Source organism: Saccopteryx leptura, chromosome 3, assembly GCF_036850995.1.
Source record: "Saccopteryx leptura isolate mSacLep1 chromosome 3, mSacLep1_pri_phased_curated, whole genome shotgun sequence".
Lineage (NCBI taxonomy): Eukaryota > Metazoa > Chordata > Mammalia > Chiroptera > Emballonuridae > Saccopteryx > Saccopteryx leptura.
In genome coordinates, this window is record NC_089505.1 from 32,630,028 (window position 1) to 32,655,548 (window position 25,521).

At 40.9% G+C, this 25,521-nt stretch overlaps 1 protein-coding gene and 1 pseudogene across 3 annotated transcripts in view; both read right to left on the bottom strand.

Moving 5' to 3' along the window:
* Positions 1-11,796, bottom strand: part of AKAP7 (A-kinase anchoring protein 7) — a 117,971-nt gene extending 106,175 nt beyond the window's left edge. For all 3 annotated transcript variants that reach the window (XR_010750048.1, XM_066373242.1, XM_066373243.1), the window contains exons 1-2: positions 11,400-11,796; positions 4,255-4,389 (exon numbers count right to left, since the gene is read on the bottom strand). Coding sequence is in view for 2 of the 3 variants with exons in the window: in XM_066373242.1 (XP_066229339.1) it covers positions 4,255-4,389; positions 11,400-11,418 (154 nt within the window). In the remaining variant the exon portion in view is untranslated. The remainder of the gene's footprint in view (positions 1-4,254; positions 4,390-11,399) is intronic.
* Positions 11,797-20,163: 8,367 nt separating this feature from the next.
* LOC136397216 (GTP-binding nuclear protein Ran-like) lies at positions 20,164-21,152 on the bottom strand (annotated as a pseudogene).
* Between the last annotated feature and the right edge of the window lie 4,369 nt (positions 21,153-25,521).

Sequence of the window (25,521 nt, forward strand, 5' to 3'; positions counted from 1 at the left end):
CGGTCAAGGCACATATGAGAAAGCAATCAATGAACAACTAAGGTGTTGCAACAAAAAACTGATGATTGATGCTTCTCATCTCTCTCCGTTCCTGTCTGTCTGTCCCTATCTATCCCTCTCTCTGACTCTCTCTCTGTCCCTGTTTAAAAGAAAGAAAGAAAGGAAGGGAGGGAGGGAGGAAGGGAGGGAGGGAGGGAGGAAAGAAAAGAAAAGAAAGAAAAGAAAAGAACAGACTCATCCAGTTCCGGACCAACAACTCAGTAATACAGGATTTTCTATAAAGCCAGAGGTATGGCTCAAGGTGTATGGCTTCTTCAATATTTCTAAAAGATTTTCTTTTGTATATACATTTGAATATTTTATTTCTAATATATATTTATATTCTAATATGTATAACTAATATATTTTACATTTCATTCTAACACACTGATACATTTTATATCCTAACATATAATTCTAATAAAATAGTCTCTTCTCAAAAAAACAAACAAAAAGAAAATGTAAGGACTCATTTCAGCCAACTAGAGTGCATGATATCTAATGATCCTGCTCCCACACTGATGGTAACACAGTGGACAGCGCAGGCTCTCAGAAGCAAACATTCAGGGAGTTTTCCTACTGGCAAGGATTCCCCTTCCCACGGTGTTCTTGTTAGCACTACTTTCCCCATCGCTCTGCCAGGGTTTCAATCAGCAAGAATTTCTTGGCAGTTACCTCACAATTTCCACCCACCAAAGGAAACTGAAAGAACCAAAGGCAACCAGCCACTTGAGAATTTTAAGGTTGTTGTCTACCACGGAGCCATTCAACTGATTAAATTTCCATGTTACTAAATGTAAGAGAAAGCCCCAAATCTATTCAAGCTACCAACTAATTGTCCTGTGTTTTGGACACAAACACCATCACTATATTTATCTCAAGGTTTAAGGGTTGACAACAAAAATCCTTTTTTTTTGTATATTTATTTTTTTCTTAAGTGATAAGTGGGGAGAGAGAGAGATAGACTCCCACATGCATCCGGACCAGGATCTACCCTGCAAGCCCCCTATGGGGCAATGCTCTGCCCATCTGAAGCCCTTGCTCTGTTGCTCAGCAACTGAGCCATTTTAGCACCTGGGGCAAGGCCATGGAACCATCCTCAGTGCCCATGGCCAACGTGCTCCAACCAAGAGGAAGAGAGATAGAAAGAGAGCAGGGAGGGGGGAGGGGGGAAAAGCAGGTGGTCACTTCTCCTATGTGCCCTGACAGGGAATCGAACCCAGGACATCAACACACTAGGCCCACACTCAACCACTGAACCAACTAGCCAGGGCCTGTATATTTCTATACAAATCTCTTCACAAAAACTAGTTAGCAGTTTCTGGTTCGCAAAAAATTTTACTATTTGTTCCTTAGCATTTTAGTAAATGCTATTATAAAAATGAGAGAACAAGTTGTTCCCAAATAATTAACGCTTATGTTTCAAAGGTTTAATAAGTAGTACATTCTTTTAAACATCAGTTATTATTGCCTTTTCCACACTTTACCTCCTTTGATCTGTATAGCAGCACCATGTGAGGTAAACAGGAGGATATTATCCACATTTCACAGTTGAAGAAGCCCAGCTCACACAGTTTAAGTGTCCAAGGTCACAAAATAGAAATGAAATAACCAAAACTTAAAGTATGTTTTCTGTTTCATCATACCACACTGACTGTGTGAGCTGGAACTTGGTATTTGAAATCGATCTTCCCACAAAGGTAATATCACACATGGTGGTTTGGAGTCTAGACTAAGCCACAAAGACCTCTAATTCAGAAAGTCTGAACTATCAAAAAGTGGTCCAATACTATATACATGCCTAAAAATGGATTTGTGTAGGTGAGCAAGCCCCTAACTTACATGGATAAGATCATTTCTTTGGTAAAAAATACACCATCTACTGCAGAGAAAAGATCCCTATTTGCGTGAAGGATTGGCCAGTCCTCACAATGCCCATCCTTGAAAAAAGCAGCTGTACCTTTCAGAGCAGAAATGGACTGCTTTCTGGTCCATTCCCTTTCCTTCTTTCTGGTCCCAATGGCCACTGTTTCTCACCAGTGGAGATATAAGAATAGAGTAGCTACACAAAAACAAACAAACAAAAGAATAGAGTAGCTACAAAATACTAGTTGCTTTCTGGGATTCTGGAGGTTATCACTCTCAAACCCTAGTAGAAACAGTTTGTTTCAGATATATTAAATATGTGTAAGTCAGAAGTACCAATAGCTGGAATGGTGAACACGTTTCACTTCTCTATTCCAGTCTAACTTGAGAGCATTCTGGTGGGAGTGATTCAGGGACTGCAACGGGGATGAGAGGGAAGAAGAATGGATGGGAGGTGCCCACCATGGGCTTGTAGACATGATTATTGAGGAGCTTTCTCCTTTATTTTATAACCAAATTAGAGAGAGTAATGAAATCGAAAGAAGTGATTGTATTTTTTAGAGATATTCATTTTATTTGCTCAAAAAGTAGGGAAGTAGAGGAAACCATGATTAAAGCATTGCTATTTTTGCCTCTCATTTCCAAAGAATATCTTCTCCTACTTAACTGGCACACTAATTCTCCAATGAAGGTTTTGCTAACAGTCGTGAAAAACACAAAAGCTATTCTCCATAGGCCGGCTGTAAATGAAAAGACAGAAAACCCGTGCCCTGACTGAACAAACACCTCTTCATCCTTTTCTTCCATATTCCTTGGATTATGGAATAGGAAAAACTGACTAATAAGGTACCAGAGATTTCATACATTTTAAGCATCCCTCTCTCCTTATATGTCCCAAAAATGTAAACGAGATTCTTATATCAAAAGACAGTATGATAGAGAACAATGTGGTTTCTGAGACTGGCTGAGCATCAAAATCATACGGGATGTGTAAAAAAAATAATAAAACAGAATGGTTCCACCTGACATAATAGTGGAAAAGAGGAATCTGTAATTTTATATCACTACACAGAAAATTCTGATGATCAGTTAAGGTCAAGGCCAGTTAGCATAGAGGAAAGAACCCTGGATAGCTCATACATATCTTCCAAGCCTCCTCTACTGTTTCCAAATCTCTGGGAAGCTTTCCATGACACCTTTTACCCAACATCCAGGTTATATGCTTCCCCACACACATCCTCACCCCATGTATTCCCGCTTTATGGCATTCATCTTACGGAATTAGAGTTGTTATTGTATTGGCTGCCCATGGAAGCTATGAGTTTCATGATGGTGATATGTCTCAATATTGTTACGTGCTTCCACATTCCCAATATCTGGTGCAAATATCTGGCATTTGTCAGGCATCCACTAAATGTTCATCAAAAAAATGACTAATGCATCAGAAATCACAGATTCCATACTAGTTCTTTTCAACTGTGTGATTTTAGTTAATTTACTTACCCTCTCTGGGTCTCATTTTCTCTTCTCAAAATTGAAGAGAATAAACTAGATAATTTCTTATGGAGTACCTCCCCCATTATAGACCCACCCAGTCAAGATAAAACTATACCAAATCATAGCAAGGTTCTAAGTAAGGTTACAAACAATGAGTGGTACAGAGTTTGTAGTCAAATATTTGTGGAATACATTGGTGGTTCTTCCTACTCACAAGTAACCTGGATAATAGGTAAATCTGTCATATTTCTAGGGGGGTAGCCCCAAATACCATGTATTGTTTTTACAATGACAAGAATTCAGATTTGGAAAGTTATGTAGTTCTAGCAGTATTTTAATCAAGTAAATATTGGTTCTCCAGAGTCTGTGGACAGAGCACTTAAGGACTAATCAATCTAATAAATGCATAACTGATTAAAAGTTTAAGTGTTTTCAACACTAGCCTGTTAAGCTCCGTGAAAGCAGGGATAATATCTGCCTTGTTCTGTGGTGACCCTCCAAATGCGCAGCAAAGTGCCTGGCTTGAATCAAAGGACCAGTAACATTTGTTAGATGAATGGGTACTGCTGAAATCAGCACTGGCTCCAGAATAACGGAAGAGGAGCCTATAAACCATCTAACGTCCTGCCCCATTCTTTTCTAAAGTTCCTTATAAACTACAGAATGATCTGGCCCAAAATTTCGTGAGACATGTCTTAATATTATCTGTGATAGTTTTGACAATAGAGTATCAACAGATAACCACTAATTAATCCAAACTCAAAAACATAACAAAATTTAAGATGAATTTATTAAGAAAAAGTATATATGTCACTAAATTTGCTATTCATATTTATTTAATAAAGTACTTACTTTTACTTTCACAATCATCTTTAATATCTATAGTAGCAAATGGCATATCCACTGGAGAATCCATAGTATTGGCTTCAAATTCTTGGGAGAATGCCTTTTTTCTTAACATATTTTCACACTCATTGAAATTTATTCCTTAATATATCACAAAAAAGAAAAAAATTATTATTTAACTTAATTAACATATCCTATGCTAAAACAACTCAACGAACTGAATTCAATATAAATTAACATGTTAAGAAATAATACTATAATACTTGTATTCAAATATATTATAAAGCTACTTATGTTAATATTATGTATATCATAGCTACATTTTTATAAGTGCATTTTATACTAAACAACTTTAATAGTTTTCTGAAACATTGTACTCAAATCAGGGCTATATGAAGACTAAGTTAATCAATAATCCTCAAGACCTTTTATAGCTATATTTTCTTAATTCAAAACCTGTATTTTTTTCACATACCTTTTAAAAACAAACCAACAAGTTTTTGTTGGTCTTTTTCATGTTTATTTTTGAATGCTATCACTATGTATTCTCATTTGTATAAGTTCTGACCTTTATTTTATTCTTCAATAAAGACCTTTAAATCTTTTCTCTCCATCATTACAGTAACATTGGAAATTCAGTCAAAAATACATGGCTCCAAATATGCTTGTCTGGAAAGCCAATGATTAAAAAGCAAAAGATCTGCCTGACCTGTGGTGGCGCAGTGGATAAAAGTATTGACCTGGAACACTGAAGTCACTCGTTTGGGACCCCAGGCATGCCTGGTCAAGGCACATGTGGGAGTTGATGCTTCCTGCTTCTCCCTCTGCTCTTTCTATCTCTTTCCTCTCTCTGTCTCTTTCTCTCTCTGTGTCTCCTCTCTCTAAAAAAATGAATAAATAAAATGTAAAAAATAAATAAATTGTAAAAAAAAAAAAGCAAAAGATCTGCCTGACCTGTGAGGGTGCACTGGATAGAACGTCAACCTGGAACACTAAGGTCGCCAGTTCAAAACCCTGGGCTTGCTGGGTCAAGGCACATAGGACAAGGAACCAATGAACAGCTAGAATGAAGCAACTACTACTCCTTTCCTGACCCCCCACCACTTATGCAAAAATCAATAGTCTTAAAAAAAAAAAAAAAGCAAAAGATCTTACAGTTTACTGTGAATCTAATCATAAACTCACAACTATTTGAAATATGTAAAAACAAGAAACGGTTTCCTTTCCTTTCTCGTTTTATGCTTACATAGAAAACTGCAGTACATAAACAAAATTTTTATTTATTTATTTTTATTTCTTTTGTATTTTTCTGAAGTTGGAAACGGGGAGGCAGTCAGACTCCTGCATGCGCCCGACTGGGATCCACCTGGCACGCCCACCAGGGGGCGATGCTCCGCCCATCCGGGGCATTGCTCTGTTGCAACCAGAGCCATTCTAGCGCCTGAGGCAGAGGCCATAGAGCCATCCTCAGCACCCGGGTCATCTTTGCTCCAATGGAACCTTGGCTGCGGGAGGGGAAGAGAGAGACAGAGAGGAAGGAGAGGGGGAGGGGTGGAGAAGCAGATGGGCACTTCTCCTGTGTGCCCTGGCCGGGAATCGAACCCAGGACTCCTGCACACCAGGCCGACGCTCTACCACTGAGCCAACCGGCCAGGGCTCATAAACAAAAATTTTAATAGAGCAGTACAAAAGTTGTGATAAACTTTTTCTTTTACCTTTGGGCACATGCAGCTACACAGAAAGGATCATCACTGACCGTGTAGCTTACAACTGAAAAGCTAGCAACAAAGAGTAGTATTTGTGCAACTAAATATGAACAAGGCTGAATGAAAACAAAATGAAATAAACCCAGCATTTGTTTTTCTCTATTTTATTCTTAATCTAAGTAATTAGTAATAAGTTTTAAGAATCTAATGTATAGCGTACTGACTAGAGTTAATACTGTATTCTCACACACACAAGAAAAGCTCTGTGGGGTGATGGATGTTTTGATAACTTGATTGTGGCAATCATCTCACAGTGTATGCTTATATCAGATCATCAGGCTGTACACTTTAAATTGATACAATTTTATCTGTCAATTATACCTCAATAAACTAGGGAGGAAAAGAGCTTAGTAATATGAAATTGGCTCATTTAACAGTGCCATTTGGAAATATACTGGATCTGCTGTGACGGAAAGGGTTGGGACTAAAAACCAGGAGACATATAGTCTAGCGCCGGCCCTGGCTTCCCCTAGTTGTGTGATCCTGGGCAAGTCATGTGAACTCTTAGGTCCCAGTAGTTACCTCACTTCTTAGATGACAAGGTTGTCCTAGTTGAAAAATTCTAAATCCTGCCTGCCCATTAGAATCATCTAGTGAGGTTTTTAAAATTACCAGCATCTGACCGGGCCAGAAAGCTCGATTGGTTAGAGCATCGCTCCAAAATACAGAAGTTACCAGTTCAATCCCCGGTCAGGGCACATACAGGAGATCAATGTTCCTGTCTCTCTCTCCCTCCCACTCAACAAAATAAATAAATAAAATAAATAAATAAATAAATAAGAAAACTGCATCTGGTCCCACCCCAGGCCAACTAAATCACAATCTCTGGGGATCAGGCAGGTCTCCAGTATTTCTTTAAAGCCTCACAGCACGCTGGCCAGGTAGCTCAGTTGGTTGGAGCATTGTCCCAATATGTCAAGGTTATAGGTTCAGTATCTGGTTAGCGCATATACAGGAATCAACCAATGAATGTATAAGTAAGTGGAATAACAGATCAGTTTCTCTCCTCTCTCCCCCTATGTCTAAAAATCAATCAATAAATTTCTTTTTTTAAAGCCTCACCGGGTAGCCTAGCCAGGCGGTGGCGCAGTGGGTGAAGCGTCGGACTGGGATGTGGAGGACCCGGGTTCAAGACTCGGAGGTCACCAGCTTGAGCGCGGGCTCATCTGGTTTGAGCAAAGCTCACCAGCTTGGACCCAAGGTCGCTGGCTCGAGCAAGGGGTTACTCGGTCTGCTGAAGGCCCGTGGTCAAGGCACATATGAGAAAGCAATCAATGAACAACTAAGGTGTCACAACGAAAAACTGATGATTGATGCTTCTCATCTCTCCGTTCCCGTCTGTCTGTCCCTATCTGTCCCTCTCTCTGACTCTCTCTCTGTCTCTGTAAAAAAAATAAAATAAAATAAATAAAGCCTCACAGGGTGATTCTCTAATGTGCTATGAAAGTTTGAAAAACATCGCCCCAGAAAGTCCCCTTCCACCTCTTCTATACTTTGTTTCTACACCAGACTCAGAGATTGTGTTAACAGTTGAGAACAATCAATTTAAAGGTAAAAACTCAAATCAGACTGGCTATCAGAAAAAACCTTCCTGATCTTCAGCTCAGGTCTGAGTTAGTCTCGTCTCCTTCCAGGCACCTAGTGCTTCCTCCCATCACAGCACAAATACATCAGGTTATATATGCCCCCAAGTCTGTCTTTCCCCTTAAACTCTAAGCTAAAGGGACCACATAGTTTACCGCCGAAACCGGAACACTTTTGAAAGTGGAAGAGGGTGCTTTTCATAATTACACCCCTCTCAGTAAGTATGCTCACCTGACTCTAAATTCTTGAAGTGCTGTGTCTTGTTCTCCTTTGATTCCTCAATGCCCCCAAACTTTTTACACAGGGGGCCAGTTCACTGTCCCTCAGACCGTTGGAGGGCCGCCACATTCAGTGCTCCTCTCACTGACCACCAATGAAAGAGGTGCCCCTTCCGGAAGTGCGGCAGGGGGCCGGATAAATGGCCTCTGGGGGCCGCATGTGGCCCACAGGCCATAGTTTGGGGACGCCTGGTAGAACAATGTTCTGTTCACAGTAGGTGATCATTTGTACTAAATGACTGAACAAAGTACACACTGGGAGTGATTAATAAGTGATTAATAAATTACTCAAGCTACACTGCAGTATAGCTATCTCAATGCTCAAGAAAAAACAACCCCTGGTGTTTAAAGGCAACTTCAGCACATCACAGATTCTCATTTTCACAGGATGAATGAAGGAAAGGTAATATCATCCCATATGACATAAAAATAAATATTGAAGCATAGCATGACTTGCTCAACATCGTTCTCCATCTTTTTAAATAAAGCATATATAAACTCTTCAATGCAATGCTATTCTAAAATCAAGAGTCTAGAATGTGAAATATAAACTTTGTCCTATAAACCACAGAATACTTGAAATCATTTTTGTAGATACAAATTATTAACTCAGTAAAAAGAGAATACCACTTCCAAATAACTCTTGAAAGAACTGCTGGTCATTCTACAGAGCAATGTTCCTCAACAGGGTTCAAATCTAAACCTTCCTCCAGTTCTCTAAGCTTCAGTGTTAGGCAAAGGCTGACAGACGTGAATTAAACACATCCATCATAACTACACTTTCTTTGACAGACAGTATAAATATTTTGCTTTTGGAAAACTGTCTTATAATAACTGACCTTAAATAAAGCACTTCACCTATAAAGTGATTGTTTTGAGTACTTAAAATTTGGTCTAACCATAGTTAAAATTCTATCTGTTGTACAAATCCAAATAAGAGCAATGCTTCTAAGAGCACTAGTAACATAAAGGTGAAACTGGCAAACCACTACTACAAACAGCTAACATGAGACTGTACTAGATGCCAAGCACAGCTAGTAAACTTTCACCACACAACCATGCTATCATGGAAGTATGATTATTTTATTGATTTTACAGACTAGCCAATTATGTAACTTACCCAAGGTTACAGGTAGGTAGGTGTTGGGGCTGGAATTTAAGTTCAATCACTCTGCTGCCAAACTTGCCCCTTCCAGCAACATGTCCTACTGCCTCTTAACATACACAGTTTATAGTACTGTAAATTGAGATAATCCTTTCAGAAAGCAGTCTGGCAAAAGATCAGGAGCCATGAAAACGTTCTTACTGATATATCTGGGTATCTATCATATACAGAGCCGGGCAAAAGTAGGTTTACAGTTGTGAGTATGCGAAACACACTTTATTTCTGGATTACTTATTAATTATTGTATTCTTTTCCATACAACCATAAATCTACTTTTGCCCACTCCTGTATGCTGACATAGACTCACCACAGCTCTGTTTAAATAAAAAAGAAAAAGTGGAACAGCTTAAATGCTTAACAGGGATATGGCTACACAAAGCATACTCACTCTAATGACAACGAAGAATAATACCTATGAAGACTGCAACAACCAAAAAAAGTTTATAACAAATATTGACTTTTTAAAAAAGATTTTATTTATTGATTTTACAGAGGGAGGAGGGGATAACAAGAAGTATCAACCCATAGTTGCTTCACTTCAGTTGTTCACTGATTGTTGTACGTGTCTTGACCAGGCAAGGACAGGGTTTGAAACCGGCGACCTCAGCATTCCAGGTTGACACTTTATCCACTGTGCCACCACAGCCCAGGCTGAAATACTGACTTTTTAAAAAGCAAATATAATACTATGATTACAATTAGGTAGGAAAAAGCTAAAGGATATATATATTTATATATATATATAAATGCTGACCTAGCTGTCTTTAATAATTTACATTTCCCCACTTCCTGCTATTCAATGTTTTAAACAGAATATTACTTTTGTAACAAAACAATGAATACATTTAAAATATATTCTAAATCCATACATTAAGTATACACTATTAGTCAAATGCATGTGCACTCTAGCAAATGAGTTCATCATAGATGGATGGGGGGGGGGCATTTGCCCTTTGTCACACAAAATGCAAGCTTTCTATTTGAATAATAAAGTGTGACTTCATTAAGCAAGACTTTCTATTTACTGTACTAGGTATATATATTTGGTATATTGCCCAAAAACCAATAAAAAGGGTACATGCCATTCATACTACTCCTGGCTTAGCTACTAAAAATGGTAGCATCTTACAACTGGATAAATGCTGAGAGTTGTAATAATCAAGTCACTTTACCTTCATACTTTGGTTTCCTCATGATAAAAAAAACCAACGTCCTGGCCCAGTAGCTCAGTTGGTTAGAGCACAGTTCCAATATGCCAAAATTGCAGGTTCGATCCCCACCCCCTCTCCCCCTCAGGGCACATACAAGAATCAACCAATGGGTGCATAAGTAAGTAGAACAATAAATGATGTTTCTCTCTCTCTCTCTCTCCCTCTCTCTCTCTCTCCCTCTTCTTAAAGTCAATAATTTTTAAATTAATAAAAAATTTTAAAGTGCAATCCAATTGCTAAAGAAAAATGGACACATAAGATAATATCTGAAAAGGAATAAAGGAATGCAGGGAAGAGTAACCTCCAAAAACATCTTCAACTTGTTCATGTGAGTACAGAAAAGTCCCAGATATGCTATCTCAAAAAAATCAAATCCTCAAACACAGCCACAGGCCTTAATCATTTCCTTTCCATAACAAATGTAAACACGTTTACACTAGTTAACAGCGATTTTATAATACAATTAACATTTTAATGCTGTGTCTTTAGAAGCGTTTACACGACAAAGAGATCGCAGAAGAACACCAGCAATTTATATCTAATTGGCTTTCGGTCCCTTTCACCCAAAGCCCACCCCTAACTCGCTCTAGGCACCAAGCTCAGTTTCACAGTAAACGCTAACTAAAGCTGGAAATAAATTCTCGACCCTACTCCAGATTTGGCGCCAGTTTAAAAAAGGTCCTTTTCAAACGCCTAGAATAAAATCTCAACGACACACTGTGATGGGTCAGGTCTTCCATGTTTGTGATACGGGATAAAAGTCGAGATTCTCCCGGTGTTGTTGACCTCGTATTTCGAAGGGGTGGCATGGAGTCTGGCTAAGTCTGGGACAGTATCAGACAGGGGTAAACAAAACGGGAACGTGGGGAGGGTTCCCACGCCTCGCCCGCCGCACCACACTGCGTGCACAACACCGCGCGCACCAGGACGGGATGGGTTTCGAGCAGCACAGATCACGCGCGGCTGACCGGGCTCCTCCGTGCTGCGCACACCCCTGCTCGGCGGGAGCGCAGAGCCTCCGCGCGGCGTGGCCGAGGGTCGCGGGCCGGGGCCGAGGCCGGGCCCCTCCCGAGGCCGAGCGCAGCGCGGGGCCCCCGGTCCCAGGCTCCGGTCGCCCCCCTCGGCCCGCTGGGCAGCCCCGGCTCACCCGCTTCGGGGCGCTCCATGGTGGCGGCGCCAGCGGGCCCCGCGTCTCCGCAGGCAGCAGCGGCGGCGGCCGGGCCCCCACGGCCCCGGGCCCGGCGCGAGGCAGGAGCGGAGGCGGAGGCGGAGGCGGGGCGGGGCCCCAGTGGGCGGCGCGACGGGGCGGGGGCCGCGGCGGGCGGCCGGGGCTCGGGCCGCGGCGAGCGGGCCTGCGTAGGCGCCGAGCCCCGGGAGCCGCAGGCTCCGCAGGAGCTGCATGCCCAGGCCGGGCGCCCGGAAGAAGCGGAAGGGGCCGCCCGACGCGCCGGCGGTACCCGGATTCGGGCTGCGCGGGGTGGGAGGGGCGGAGAGCCGCGACCCGAGCGCAGTGAGCGGGGCCCCTTCAGCCCCGCGAGGGCCAGTCCCCGCCCTCCCCGGGGCGGCCCCGCCCCTGCGGCTCTTGGCTGCCCTCGAACGCTTCCCCGGGCCGGTCCTGTCCCGTCCCACGCTTTGAGGGGTGACATTGGGACCCAGCTGAAAGCATTTCCTGCCCTGGGGTCTCCTGAGGATGCTTGTGTTTAGATTTGCAAAGAGCTTTCAAAACACAGAGCTCTGATTACAAAATATTGGAAAGAGCAAGTTGAACAGGAACGACTGCTTGGCTATCTGCATAGTTAGATATTTTATTTTGCTTTCTTTAAAAGCGAAATTATGGCAAAGTCTCAAATTTTTAACAATGGCTTAAGCCTACAAAATAAATGGGAAATAGCTACAAGTTATGGAAGGTTAAAGCACTGGTGTGAGTAAAGTGGAATAAAAAGCAATTTAATTATTAAAAAAAATTTTTTTTGACCTTGGTACAGAATTCTACTGAATTTTTCTGGTTAGTAGAAAGAAACCATGTACTAAGAAAATTAGATGGATGCATCTCTCAATAAGTTAATCTAGCCTCTTTTTTGAGTAACACTTGTCTTGTATTTGAATGCATCCTAGAATGGGAAAGGAAGGGAAGACCTCAGCACAACAATAGGTCATACAAAATAAGTCATAAAGCTTTACTCTCATTAAAATAATTCTAGCAAGTTGAGTATTTGGTTCACCTACTCATAGCGATTATAGGCTAGTTAGAAAGATACAATAGATTCCCCTAATGTTTAATACCTGAGCTCCCTCCTGAGGTTAAATAGGTGAATAAGACAGGTCTTTTTCTTAAGGAGTTGATCACCTACCTATTAAAAAAAAACATGAGTAACTGCAATAAGTAGTAAGTTAAGAGGTTAATTCATGTTAATATGGAAAAGGATCAGAATATTCCACCCCCAAACATGCTACTTCTGGGATTCCAAACACTGCCTGACATCACTGCTTAACATTCCAGGTTGGCACCTAGCCCCAGCCCTTGCCCCACTGAGCTCCCCTGGTTGGTTTATTGTTGTTTTTTCCCCAGAAAGTCCTCTGCCCTCTCCAGACATCAGCTGACTGGTGATTTACCTTGCCATGGTGGATAATCTCAGTCCTCAGGGTGATGTTCTCTTGCCAATTAGAAGACCAATTCCTCCCTTATAGATCACACTCTGCTTAAGGGATAGAGCAGGATGGATGATGCCACAGATTATTTGGACTCTGAAGCTCACTGAGATAGATAGCATGCTCCTTTATACACTACAGCACTTTTTCTCACCAGAGGTCAATGTGCACTGCCAAGATCACTGGATTGGAAATTTTAAAAAACAAAATCCAACTGAGGAAATTTTAAAGATCTTATTGAAAGGAGCTCCAAGTAGGCCCTAATCAGTTCAGTGGTAGAACATCAGCCTGGCATGTCAAGTCCTGGGTTCAATTCCTGGTCAGGGCACACAGGAGAAGTGACCATCTGCTTCTCCACCCCCCCCCCATCTCTCTCTTTTCCTTTGCCACAGCCATGGCTCAAATGTTTCGAGTTGGCCTTGGGTGCTGAGCATGGCTCCATGACTTTGCCTCAGGGGCTAAAATAGCTTGGTTGCCGAGCAACAGAGCAGCAGTCCAGATGAGCAGAGCATTGCCCTGTAGGGGGCTTGCCAGGTGGATCCCAGCAGGGGTACATGCGGAAGTCTGTCTTTCTGAATCCTCGCCTCTCAATTAAGAGAGAGAGAGAGAGAAAAGAAAAGAAAGGAAAGAAAGAAAGAAAAAGGAGCTCCAAGGAAATGATACAAAATAAAAGACCTTTATAGGCAGAAAGGAGCAGGAACAAAGAAGTTGTACTAGGGAGCAGAATGGTTATGGCAAGATCATTTTTCTTTAGGAGGTGGAAGGGGTCTATCGGGCAGATTACCTGATAGTGTTGGGGTAACCTATTCCTGATTGACTGGTTTAAGATTCCACGTCAGAGAGAGCTGAAACTGTAATCAAGTCTCAGTTTGGTGACTTAGTACTTAGCATAAGCAACTTCACTTTGGGCCTGTTGTCTTTTTTTTAACAGAAGGAGTCAGGTTCAAGCTACCAAACTTCTTTAGTTCCATGAACCCTCTCTGACCTTCAGGGCCTATTGCTAATCTTGCCAGACTTCTTTCTCTATGGTGAGTTCTCTCAAGTCCCTCATTTCTAGCTTGTGATATGGTTCTGTCCCCATGCATTTCTACCAAACAGTTGAGGCTATTTTAATTTTTGGTCTAGGCAGTGTCAAACGACAAAGCTAAAACACTTTAGTAAAGAGTTTGATGTCCTTCATTCAAGGGAGAACAATCTATGGATTGGAGAAGTACAGCGCCTCAAAAGCAGAAGAGAATGCTTCCTGGGGAACTTTGGGCAAGAGCAAGTTTTATAGAACTTTAGAAGAGGCAACACAGAAACAGGACATGGTTTGCTGGACATCAGGGATTTCCTTATAAAGCTAGTAGGTCCTATTCTCTAAAATTAGGTAAACTGTCTAAAACCAAGTTGGCAGACTGTGATTGGAGTTACGTTTCCTTGACAGTGAACCATTTCCCAGGAGTGATGGCTAACTTAGCTTTAGATTTATGACGGGCTGGGTTACTGGTATGTCCTCCATTTTAATATACAAATTAACTTTATCAGAGATTCTTTGATCCTCCCAATGAACTACAGCTATAAATGGTTATTAAGGGAAATGAAGTCATGCAGTTCTATAGGACATGGTCAAATATCAGTAGAAAGCCAAGAGGGACCCATAGTAACTCAAGGTGACTCAGGATGTTACAAATCTCACACAATTCTCTGAATGGTTTATCTGCTGCCATTTTACTAAACCTTTATAATTTACCTTGGATTTCAACTTGGCATCAGAAAACCTCCAGAAAGTTTGACCTGAACTTGTGGGTTTCATTTAATTCTCCTAGTAAATAGCTCTGATTCTGATTGTTTCCAAGGTAACAATAAAAGAAAAAGGTTGTTTACCTGTCTAGATTTTCCTCCTGGTTCTAAGATTTTTAATTTTCCCACACACTTAGTCCCCTTACCTGATTTTTTTTTTAATTGTCTTTGCTTTTCTTAATTCCTTGAGAAATAAAATAATAGGAAAATGTAGGTAACTGCAGAAATGTGCTCCTTTTAGCTACGTGTTCATCAGAAGGTCTCAGCCTCAGGCCTGTCACTAGGTCCACCGTGTGTCCTCACTCACCTTTCTTTCCCCTCCATGGAGTTTTTGGTGAGCATCTGAAGTTGCACAACAGGAGCCATCCACAAAAATTACCACCTTCCATTCCTTCCCCAGAACCTTCACCACATATATTACAGGTAAGGTGACCAGCTGTCCTAGTTTAACTGGGATCATTCCGTTTTAGCACTGAAAGTCCTATGCTCCAGGAAACCCCTTCAGTCCCTGGCAAGTAGAGACGATTATCATCCTAATATGAATAAAGAGAAATGAGATACTGTGTCCAAAGGATAAAGATTTCTGTGGGCTTAGAGAGCTAGGAAAGGCTTGAAAGACTGGGTAATAATATTTGAGATCAGATGTGAAAACGAGTGGATTATGAGAGCTGGAACATGGGGGATAACACATTCCAGAGGAGGGGAGACCGTGCAAATAGATGCAAAAGAGAGTGGGTCTACAAGTCTGACTGGTTCTGATGTCAGAGGACTGGCAAATTAGGTTGGGACCAGATTATAGAAGGTCTTAAATGTCAGGCTAAGCAATTGGGACTTTATTCCATAAGAATTAAGATTTGTTAAAGAATTCTGACCTTGGAGCTGACACGGTCAAGACACATCTTTCAGGTCTCTGCAGGATTTATCGAAGAGGGCAGAGAGTCAAAGGCCTGCGTCTAGTTAGTTCACGGTACTGCAGTCATCCAAGTGTGAGGGGCAGATACTTAAACTAATGTGTTGGCCTAGAAATAAGATAAAAAGTGGTAGATTTAAGTGATTTCAAGACAATAGTTGGTGAGACTTAACAATTGATAATATGTAGAAGAAGAAAATGGGTTGGCTGGCACCAAGACACTAGAAGTAAAGTGTATTAAGGCAGTGGTCCCCAACCTTTTTTGGGCCACGGACCGGTTTAATGTCCGAAAATATTTTCACGGACCAGCCTTTAGGGTGGGGCGGATAAATGTATCACGTGACTGAGACAAGAGTCAAGAGTGAGTCTTAGATGAATGTAACAGAGGGAATCTGGTCATTTTTTAAAAATAAAACATCGTTCAGACTTAAATATAAATGAAACAGAAATAATGTAAGTTATTTATTCTTTCTCTGTAGACTGGTACTGTATAACCAGGAGCCGGGGCTAGCAACACAGCAGCCCGGCCCATGCAGGTTCGCATTGGATTCGGACAGTCGGTAAAGAAACAACGAAGACAAAAACTGATGGGCCATCTTCTTTAATCCTAGCTTGCACCCAGCAGGCAAGTAAAAAACACACACTGGGCTCCAAAGCCCACTCACATTCAGTGCTCACAAAGCTACTGACTTATCCGAGTTTCCTAGAATCAAAGGTTTCTAGCTCACCAGACTTATTCACCTCTGTTCCCCATCTCCTTCCTTCTCCCTGCACAAACTGCACAAACTGGCTTCTCACTCAACACTCGGCCATCTTGGCTGCTTCTCCTGGCCTCTTCCACGTGGCCTTTCTCTGCTCCCTGCTCTCTAGTGCTAATCTCAGGAACCAAGAGAGCAAGCTCCTATTCTGCCCCTATTTTATAGTGTAGAAATCCAAACCAATATACACAATAGGGAAGTCTCTAATACAAAGTCACCTATCTGAGTCAAGATGGGATTGTACCACCCCACACCAAAAAGGGTGGGAAAGGCTTAATCCCAAAACCAAGCCCCAGGCTACAACGATCCTGCCTGCCCCCAACACACATTAATATGACCTGGGCAACGGCCTCCACGTGGGCAGCGTCATCTTTTACAAAGTGAGCATAATACATTTTATCTGCCCAACAGGTACCAAATGGCCCACGGACCAGTATCAGTCTGCAGCCCGGGGGTTGGGGACCACTGTGTTAAGGGATCCTTGAACAATCCAGAATGAAGAGGATGAGAAATGAGAAGATGGAGAAACAGATTCGTGTTGAGAGAGCAAGGAACCAGAAATTGTGTGCTAGGTAATAGGACCCTTCCCTGATCTCTCAAATGCATCAATAATTCAATAGTCTGAAGTGTGAATGATTTTGTTGTGAAAACCAAAGACAGGAGAGCACACAAGGACTGGGAGGGACCTATGATTATAAACATGTAAGGATTTGCAGAAATACTAGGGAGAAGGCCTAGACTCTCACACAGAATTTGAGCCAGTTTTGCTAGATATTGAGGGAGAGGAGCAGCAATCAACTGGATTCCACTTAAATGCCAATGGAAAGAAACTAGCAAGAGAGAGAGAGACAGTAAAAGAGGAAAACTGATTGAGTAATATTGGAGGTCAGAACAAGATGAAGGCATGATCTTAGGAGAGATAGGAAAGAAACAAGTTAGAATAGATGGATCCTGATAAGTATTTGCATGGGGTCTTGGTTAAAGGAGCTATTTTCTAAAGGTGTCAGTTTTCTTGATGAAAATAGGTGGTCAAGTCATGATCTTGGTAATTTAGAAGTTTTATTGATGAACATATGGTCACTAAAATTATGCATTTGGATGAAGTCACCCAGGGATAATGTTGAAGGTAGAAAATTAGGCAACTCTGAATGGAAGGCTTCCACCATCTTTGTGATTAAAATCTGAATTTTTGTTGATACATTTTATCAGTTGCTCAAACTAATACATTCTTATTAACTTTCTTTCATTCTGGGTAAGAATAAGAAATAATCACTAAAAGAACATTTTCATCAACAACATGATTCATTTTCTTCAAAAAAAAGGGGGGGTTATTAACTTCTTATGAGGTATATGCTAGTTTGTATTATTATTCAGAAGATAATGATGTCCTTATATTGTTTCTGGATAATCTCTGTTCTTATACACTAAAGTAGTTAGTGCTCTTGACTACATTTTAGGCAAATGCCATATTGGAAGATTAGGCTTACCAGCTCTAATTAGGCTTCCTGAATTTGATTAGTGCAGGGGATTAGTTTCTCATTTGAGAGTTTATCTTACAAGATTTCTAAGCTTAAACTGTATGTTTTCTTGGTTATTTTTTGTATCATATATCATGTATACCATCAATATACTTTGTAATAGACCATTCTACATTAATGATTTGTTGTTGTTTTGTTGTTCCTCTCTGATAAGATTTTCTGAGTACTGAAAGGAAAGTATAAGAGTGAGGTCAAATTCCAGTTTCTGGGTAATTGGGGCTGTATATTATTTGTTAGTTTCGTTGTCTTTTTGATGTGCTAGAAAGTATTGATACAGGTAATCTTTAAGCTTCTTATTGTACATTTTAAATATGTTATAATTCTTTTTGGGGGGAGATATTAACATAGATTATATTAATCAGGTATTAATGTCTGGGTTAGTAGATTTCATATTTTCAAATTGAGTCATTTTATTGCATATTTGGGTTAATTTTTTTAGTTGTGTAATTGATACTGCAAACAATACCATATAAGACTTTATTGGCAAGACTTACCTTATTTATATGCCAACAGGAGTATAACTGACGATTACTATATCATGAGCTTTTCTTTGACAGTAAAAGAAATGGGAAATAATTAGAACAAGTTTAGAAGTTCCAGAAGGGAATAGAATCAGAATGGAAGGAAACTTGGGTCTATTCTCCCTTACACAGCAAAGGATTTCCTTACTGATAGTCATCTATTTGAATACATTCACTACCTAAGAGCTCTTTGCCTAAATAATGTGTACTTTCAATTCAAAGAATATTTTTCATTGTCTATTGATTTAGCTATATAATGGAAAAAAATGCAAAATAATTATAATATCCAAAACTGCAAAAATCTCATCACCATAAAGTATCAACTGTCTCAGATCCTTTGACTCTTTCAATCTTTATCACTTTATGGAAACCTAGTATATTTTATAGACATACTTTCTACATATAAACAGCACATAATAGTTTATGCCACTTTTTTATTTAATATTTTCTAAATAACTATTTCAAATAGTTATTTTTATATAGTATAATTTACACTATATTATCATTTTTTATTGATTTTTAGCGAGAGAGGGAGGGAGAGAAACAGGAAGCTGCTATTGATTTAGAAAGACAGAGGAAGGGAGAAAGAGAAAGAGAAAAGCATTCATTTTTTTGTTCCACTTATTTATGCATTGACTGGTTGCTTTCTCTATGTGCCCTGACCAAGGATCAAACCTACAACCTTGGTGTTTCAGGATGATGCATGCCGTTCTAACTGACTGAGCTAACCAGCCAGGGCCTTCATGTTTTGTTTTATCATACCATCGTTGTCTAAGCAGTCCCTAAATCTTGATCATTTTGGTTATGTTTGGCTTTTCAGTGGAAAATATTCAATACTTTCAAATAGCCTTGGATTTTTTATACTATTTTTTATACAAATATCAAAAGTAAATTCACCAAGGTAAGAGAAACTTGTTTGATATTATGTCTTTTTTTTATTAGTATATCAGATTGATCTACAGAAAAAAAAATACAGTATAAAAGGCTTCTGCTCCCCAAATACCCTCTCTACATTGGATTTGTTTTTCACCTGGTACTTCCTAATTGTTTATGGTTGTACTTATTTGTGGGAATTTTTTAGATATTTTAAATATAACTCAATTCTGATTCTAAATGAAAAGGAATGGGAATGACAGTAACAAATAAGGTTTTACCACTGAATATTGTGATGTGACTGTAGCAGTCTTGTATTTGAAACTTAGTAAGGAAACAACTGTGTTCCAAAACAACTGAATATGGAGTTCAAAATATGAAGGTATAGCCTGACCAGGCGGTGGCGCAGTGGATAGAGCGTCGGACTGGGATGCAGAGGACCCAGGTTTGAGACCCCGAGGTCACGAGCTTGAGCACAGGCTCATCTGGTTTGAGCAAGAACCCACCAGCTTGAACCCAACCAAGGTCACTGGCTCCAGCAAGGGGTTACTTGGTCTGCTGAAGGCCCACGGTCAAGGCACATATGAGAAAGCAATCAATGAACAACTAAGGTATTGCAACGTGCAATGGATAACTAATGATTGATGCTTCTCATCTCTCTCCATTCCTGTCTGTCTGTCCCTGTCTATCCCTCTCTCTGACTCACTCCCTGTCTCTGTAAAAAAAAAAAAAAGAAGAAGGTATATTTTTAACCGCCATATTTACCCCAAAGCCCATTCGTCTTCTTCAGCATCCCCAAAATCAAGCACATGTTCCGCTTAGCTTGATAACAGAATGGTGAACGTGCTGCAGCCTGACGCTGGGCTCCAGCTTCCCTTGCTCACAGGTCACCATCCTCATCTGGGAGAGTGGTGGTCTGAGCATCCGCTAGATCAGGGGTAGTCAACCTTTTTATACCTACCGCCCACTTTTGTATCTCTGTAAGTAGTAAAATTTTCTAACCGCCCACCGGTTCCACAGTAATGGTGATTTATAAAGTAGGGAAGTAACTTTACTTTATAAAATTTACAAAGCAGAGTTACAGCAGATTAAAGCATATAATAATAATTACTTACCAAGTACTTTAGGTCGGATTTTCGTTGTTTGGCAGAATAAGTCTTTATAAAACAACTTACTATAGTTAAATTTATCTTTTTATTTATACTTTGTTGCTCCACTACCGCCCACCATGAAAGCTGGAATGCCCACCAGTGGGGGGTAGGGACCAGGTTGACTACCACTGCGCTAGATCGTGTTCATATTGTGTTGCCAAAGCTGGATCTGTGACAACCTCAGGTGGGGCAAGAACCGGCATGGCATCAAACTCCAAGTGAGGATCTTCAGTTAGTTTTCCAGCATGCCGGGGGAAGGGCTTTTCAAAGTTGTAGTTACTTGTGGCAGAAATGCCGTAATACTGAAGATTCTTCTTTCTGTGGAACACAATGACTTTAACTTTCCTGTCCTTAATATCCACTTTGTTGCCACACAACACGATGGGGAAGTTTTTTCGCACTCATGCCAGATCTCTATGCCAATTAAGCACATTCTTGTAAATAACTCTAGTAACATCAAACATTAAAATGCCACACTGGGCTTATAACCATCTCCCAGTCCACAAAATGTCTCCTGACCAGCTGTATTTCATACATCAAACTTAACAGGTCCTCTGTTGGTGTGGGACATGAGGGGGTGGACCTCAACGTCCAAGGTAACTGCATACTTCTCAAATTCACTAGTCAGATGACATTTAATGAATGTTGTTTTTCCAGTCCCACCATCACCAACCAATACAAGTTTGAACTGAACTTGGGGTTCTCCTTGGGCAGCCATTGTCATATTACTTTCAGAAGCATCTCTGGGCCCATCTGACTGAGATGAGATCTCTATAGTTCTTAAATCATCAGGAGTGCTGAAGTGTTTCTAATGGTCAAGTGTGTATCAAGTACTTAATATATTGGCGATAACTCACTGGGTCTTATAAATAAGCATCTTTGTCCATAGGCAGCACAGTGGAGTGCTGAAGAGCATGGACTCGGAAAGCCAGATTGCCATCTGTAATAAGCGTTTGAGGCTGGCGATTACAATTGCCTACCAAATCAAGTATGAGTTCTTCAGCTATGAAGTCAAGGCCGCCCCCAAACATATCTATCTCTACACCAGGGGTTGGGAACCTATGGCTCGCAAGTCAGATGTGGCTCTTTGGATGGCTGCATCTGGCTCGCAGACAAATCTTTAATAAAAAAAAATAATGGCCCTGGCCGGTTGGCTCAGTGGTAGAGCATCGGCCTGGCGTGCAGGAGTCCCGGGTTTGATTCCGGCCAGGGCACACAGGAGAAGCGCCCATCTGCTTCTCCACCCCTCCCCCTTTTCCTTCCTCTCTCTCTCTCTCTTCCCCTCCCGCAGCAGAGGCTCCATTGGAGCAAAGATGACCCGAACTCTGAGGATGGCTCTCTGGCCTCTGCCTCGGGCGCTACGATAGCTCTGGATGCAATAGAGCGACGCCCCAGAGGGGCAGAGCATCGCCCCCTGGTGGGCATGCCGGGTGGATCCCGGTCGGGCGCATGCGGGAGTCTGTCTGACTGCCTCCCCGTTTCCAGCTTCAGAAAAATAAAAAAAAAAAATAATAATAATAATGTTAAAAATATAAAACATTCTCATGTATTACAATCCATTCATTTCCTACCGATCATATTCATGGTTGAGGGTGGCTGGAGCCAATCACAGCTGTCCTCCAGGACAACATCAAATTTTTATTGGATAATGCATAACGTACACAGGCCGTTGTATGGCTCTCACGGAATTACATTTTAAAATATGTGGCATTCATGGCTCTGTCAGCCAAAAAGATTCCCGACCCCTGCGCTATATGCTCTTTTTTGGAGGGTAGATTGTTATTATTCCCTAACACTTTTCAAATACATTAAGCAAACTAATAATTTGCTATTCCCAAAGCATCGTTGAAGACTTCCAGCAATTATATTCTAATGCATGATGTTCACTTCACCTAAAATGTCTTCTTCATTCCCAGTAGAAAAAAAATTCCATTCTATCTTTAATATTCATCTCATGTGTCTTTGTTATCTGATTTTCTCAAATGAGAATATTCTATACTCTGAAATTCTCCTGTGCTTTATTTTTATCTCTGTTGGGGTACTTAAAATATTTTACCTTTTATTATAGGTAATCCTCTTGTTGAATAGTTAATACATTAAGGGAGCCAGCATTCTGTTTAGTACTTAGTACTTGACTTTTTTTTTTTTTCTGAAATAAATGATGAGTTGACTGATCCACGCCTACGAACCAAGGTCTCATCTCATATGATATGTAAGTTAAATGGGAAATCTAGGAGTCTTTCGAACACTTTTAAATAATATTTTTGAGTTGAAGATCTAGCAATTTCTTTTTTTTTTTTTTTTTTTTTTTTTTTTTTTGTATTTCTCTGAAGTTGAAAACGGGGAGGCAGTCAGACAGACTCCTGCATGCCCACCAGGGGGTGATGCTCTGCCCATATTGGGGCGTCGCTCTGCCACAGTCAAAGCCATTCCAGCACCTGAGGCAGAGGCACAGAGCCATCCTCAGCGCCCGGGCAAACACTGCTCCAATGGAGCCTTGGCTGCGGGAGGGGAAGAGAGAGACAGAGAAGAAGGAGAGGGGGAGGGGTGGAGAAGCAAATGGGCGCTTCTCCTGTGTTCCTTGGCTGGGAATCAAACCCAGGAATCCCGCACGCCAGGCCAACGCTCTACCACTGAGCCAACCGGCCAGGGCAAGATCTAGCAATTTCTTGATCAAAGCCTTTGAGTGACTATACTTTTTTTTTTTTTTTTTGTATTTTTCCGAAGCTGGAAATGGGGAGGCAGTCAGACAGACTCCCACATGCGCCCGACTGGGATCCACCCGGCATGCTCACCAGGGGGCGATGCTCTGCCCATCTGAGGCATTGCTCCGCTGCAACCAGAGCCATTCTAGTGCCTGAGACAGAGGCCATGGAGCCATCCTCAGCACCTGGGCCAACTTTGCTCCAATGGAGCCTTGGCTGCAGGAGGGGAAGAGAGAGACAGAGAGGAAGGAGAGGGGGAGGGGTGGAGAAGCAGATGGGCGCCTCTCCTGTGTGCCCTGACCGGGAATCGAACCTGGGACTCCTGCACGCCAGGCCAACACTCTACCACTGAACCAACCGGCCAGGGCCGACTATAGTTTTTTAAATTCAATCTTTGTCCTATTTTTATGTAGACATTTGATTTTCATAATCCAAGATTGTATCTCAATGTATTTGATCCCAAAACCTTGAGCTAATCCTGACAGAGGTAAGAAATTTCTCAGTAGGTTTATTTCACTGTCTGGAAAGGCTTAGAGTTTTATCTTTTTCAGCCCTGGTCCTCTATAGCTGGACTCATGTTTTTTGTTAACCCTCTCCAATTGACTTGCTTTTTGATTGATTGAGACCCACTATAACCTCTCCATTCCACTTTTTGCTCCTCTAGTAGTATGGAAATGACATTCTCTATGCTGAGTTTTAAGGGGTTCTCCTAAATAGTTAACAGGAATACTTATGAAAATATAAAGTTAGTATCTTTACCCTTTCCTAGAGAACAAAGAGACGTAGAAAGTTTTAACTTAAACTATTATATGCTATTATTGTCAAATCATCTCTCTTCTCTCTGACAATTTTTTTAAATCATCTCATTGTCTTTGGAACAATACAGTTTTACCTTTATGAATCTAGGCATGGATTTATTTTACTTACCTGCTACAAAATATTTGGTTTCCTGAATCTGAGAATTGGTATCTCTCAAAAATTCAAGAAAATACTCAACTATTGTTTGTTTGGGCTATATTTAGAATCTGGTTTTTTTTCTCTTCTAGAACTCTAATTGAATTACATTAGAAATCCTTACTTTGTTCTCAATTCTTTTTGACCTCTCTATATTCTTTTTTTTTTCTTTTCCATTTTTCTGAAGCTGGAAACAGGGAGAGACAGTCAGACAGACTCCCGCATGCGCCCGACCGGGATCCACCCGGCACGCCCACCAGGGGCGACGCTCTGCCCACCAGGGGGCGATGCTCTGCCCATCCTGGGCGTCGCCATGTTGCGACCAGAGCCACTCTAGCGCCTGAGGCAGAGGCCACAGAGCCATCCCCAGCGCCCGGGCCATCTTTGATCCAATGGAGCCTTGGCTGCGGGAGGGGAAGAGAGAGACAGAGAGGAAAGCGCGGCGGAGGGGTGGAGAAGCAAATGGGCGCTTCTCCTGTGTGCCCTGGCCAGGAATCGAACCCGGGTCCTCTGCACGCTAGGCCGACGCTCTACCGCTGAGCCAACCGGCCAGGGCCTCTCTATATTCTTTATTGCTTGGTCTCTCTGCGCTTCATTTTGTGTAAGTTCTTCAAATATTTTATCCAGTTCACTAATCCTTCTTTCAGCTTTATCTAATATGTTGTTTACTTAGCTACTGAGTTTTGAATTTTAGGTATTATATAATATTTTTATTCATTCATGGGCCTCTATTTGGTTCTTTTTCACATCTTGTATTTTCCTCTAGACTATTGCTTGTGTTTTGTTTTGTTTTTTTTCAAACACATTAACCATGTTATTTTATATTCCATATCTGATAATGCTAATAGCTAAAGTCTTTGTGGATTTGATTATACTTTCTGGGTTTTTTTCCAGGTTTCTACTTATATTTATTTTATTTCTTATATATTTTTTTTGACTTTTCTTATTGTAAGCTTGTATTGGAAATTCTTTGAAGCCTGGTTTGAAGTTACATTCCTCCAAAAAAGACAGTCTTGTTTCTGTGTCACTAGGGGGCACTATTAACACGGAAATTTTTAATTAAATTCCCTACTTAATGTTTTATACTTTATAGGTAGGGTTGTCAAATAAAGTACAGGACACCCAGTTAAATTTTACTTATTTATTTATTTTTAATTTTTCCATTGATTTGAGAGAGCGGGGTTGAAAGGGAAAAGAGAGAAAAGGAGAGAGAGAAACATCAACTCATTGTTTCATTTAGTTCCATTTAGTTGTGCACTCATTAGTTGCTTCTCATATGTGCCTTGAGGAAGGATTGAACATGAGACCTCCGCAAAGTGGGTAATTGTAGTGCAACATTTAGGACATATACCAAAATGTTATTTAAGGTTTTGTTTATTGTTGTTTTGTTGTTTTTTAGGTTTGTTTTATTTTTTTGTTTTTTGGGGG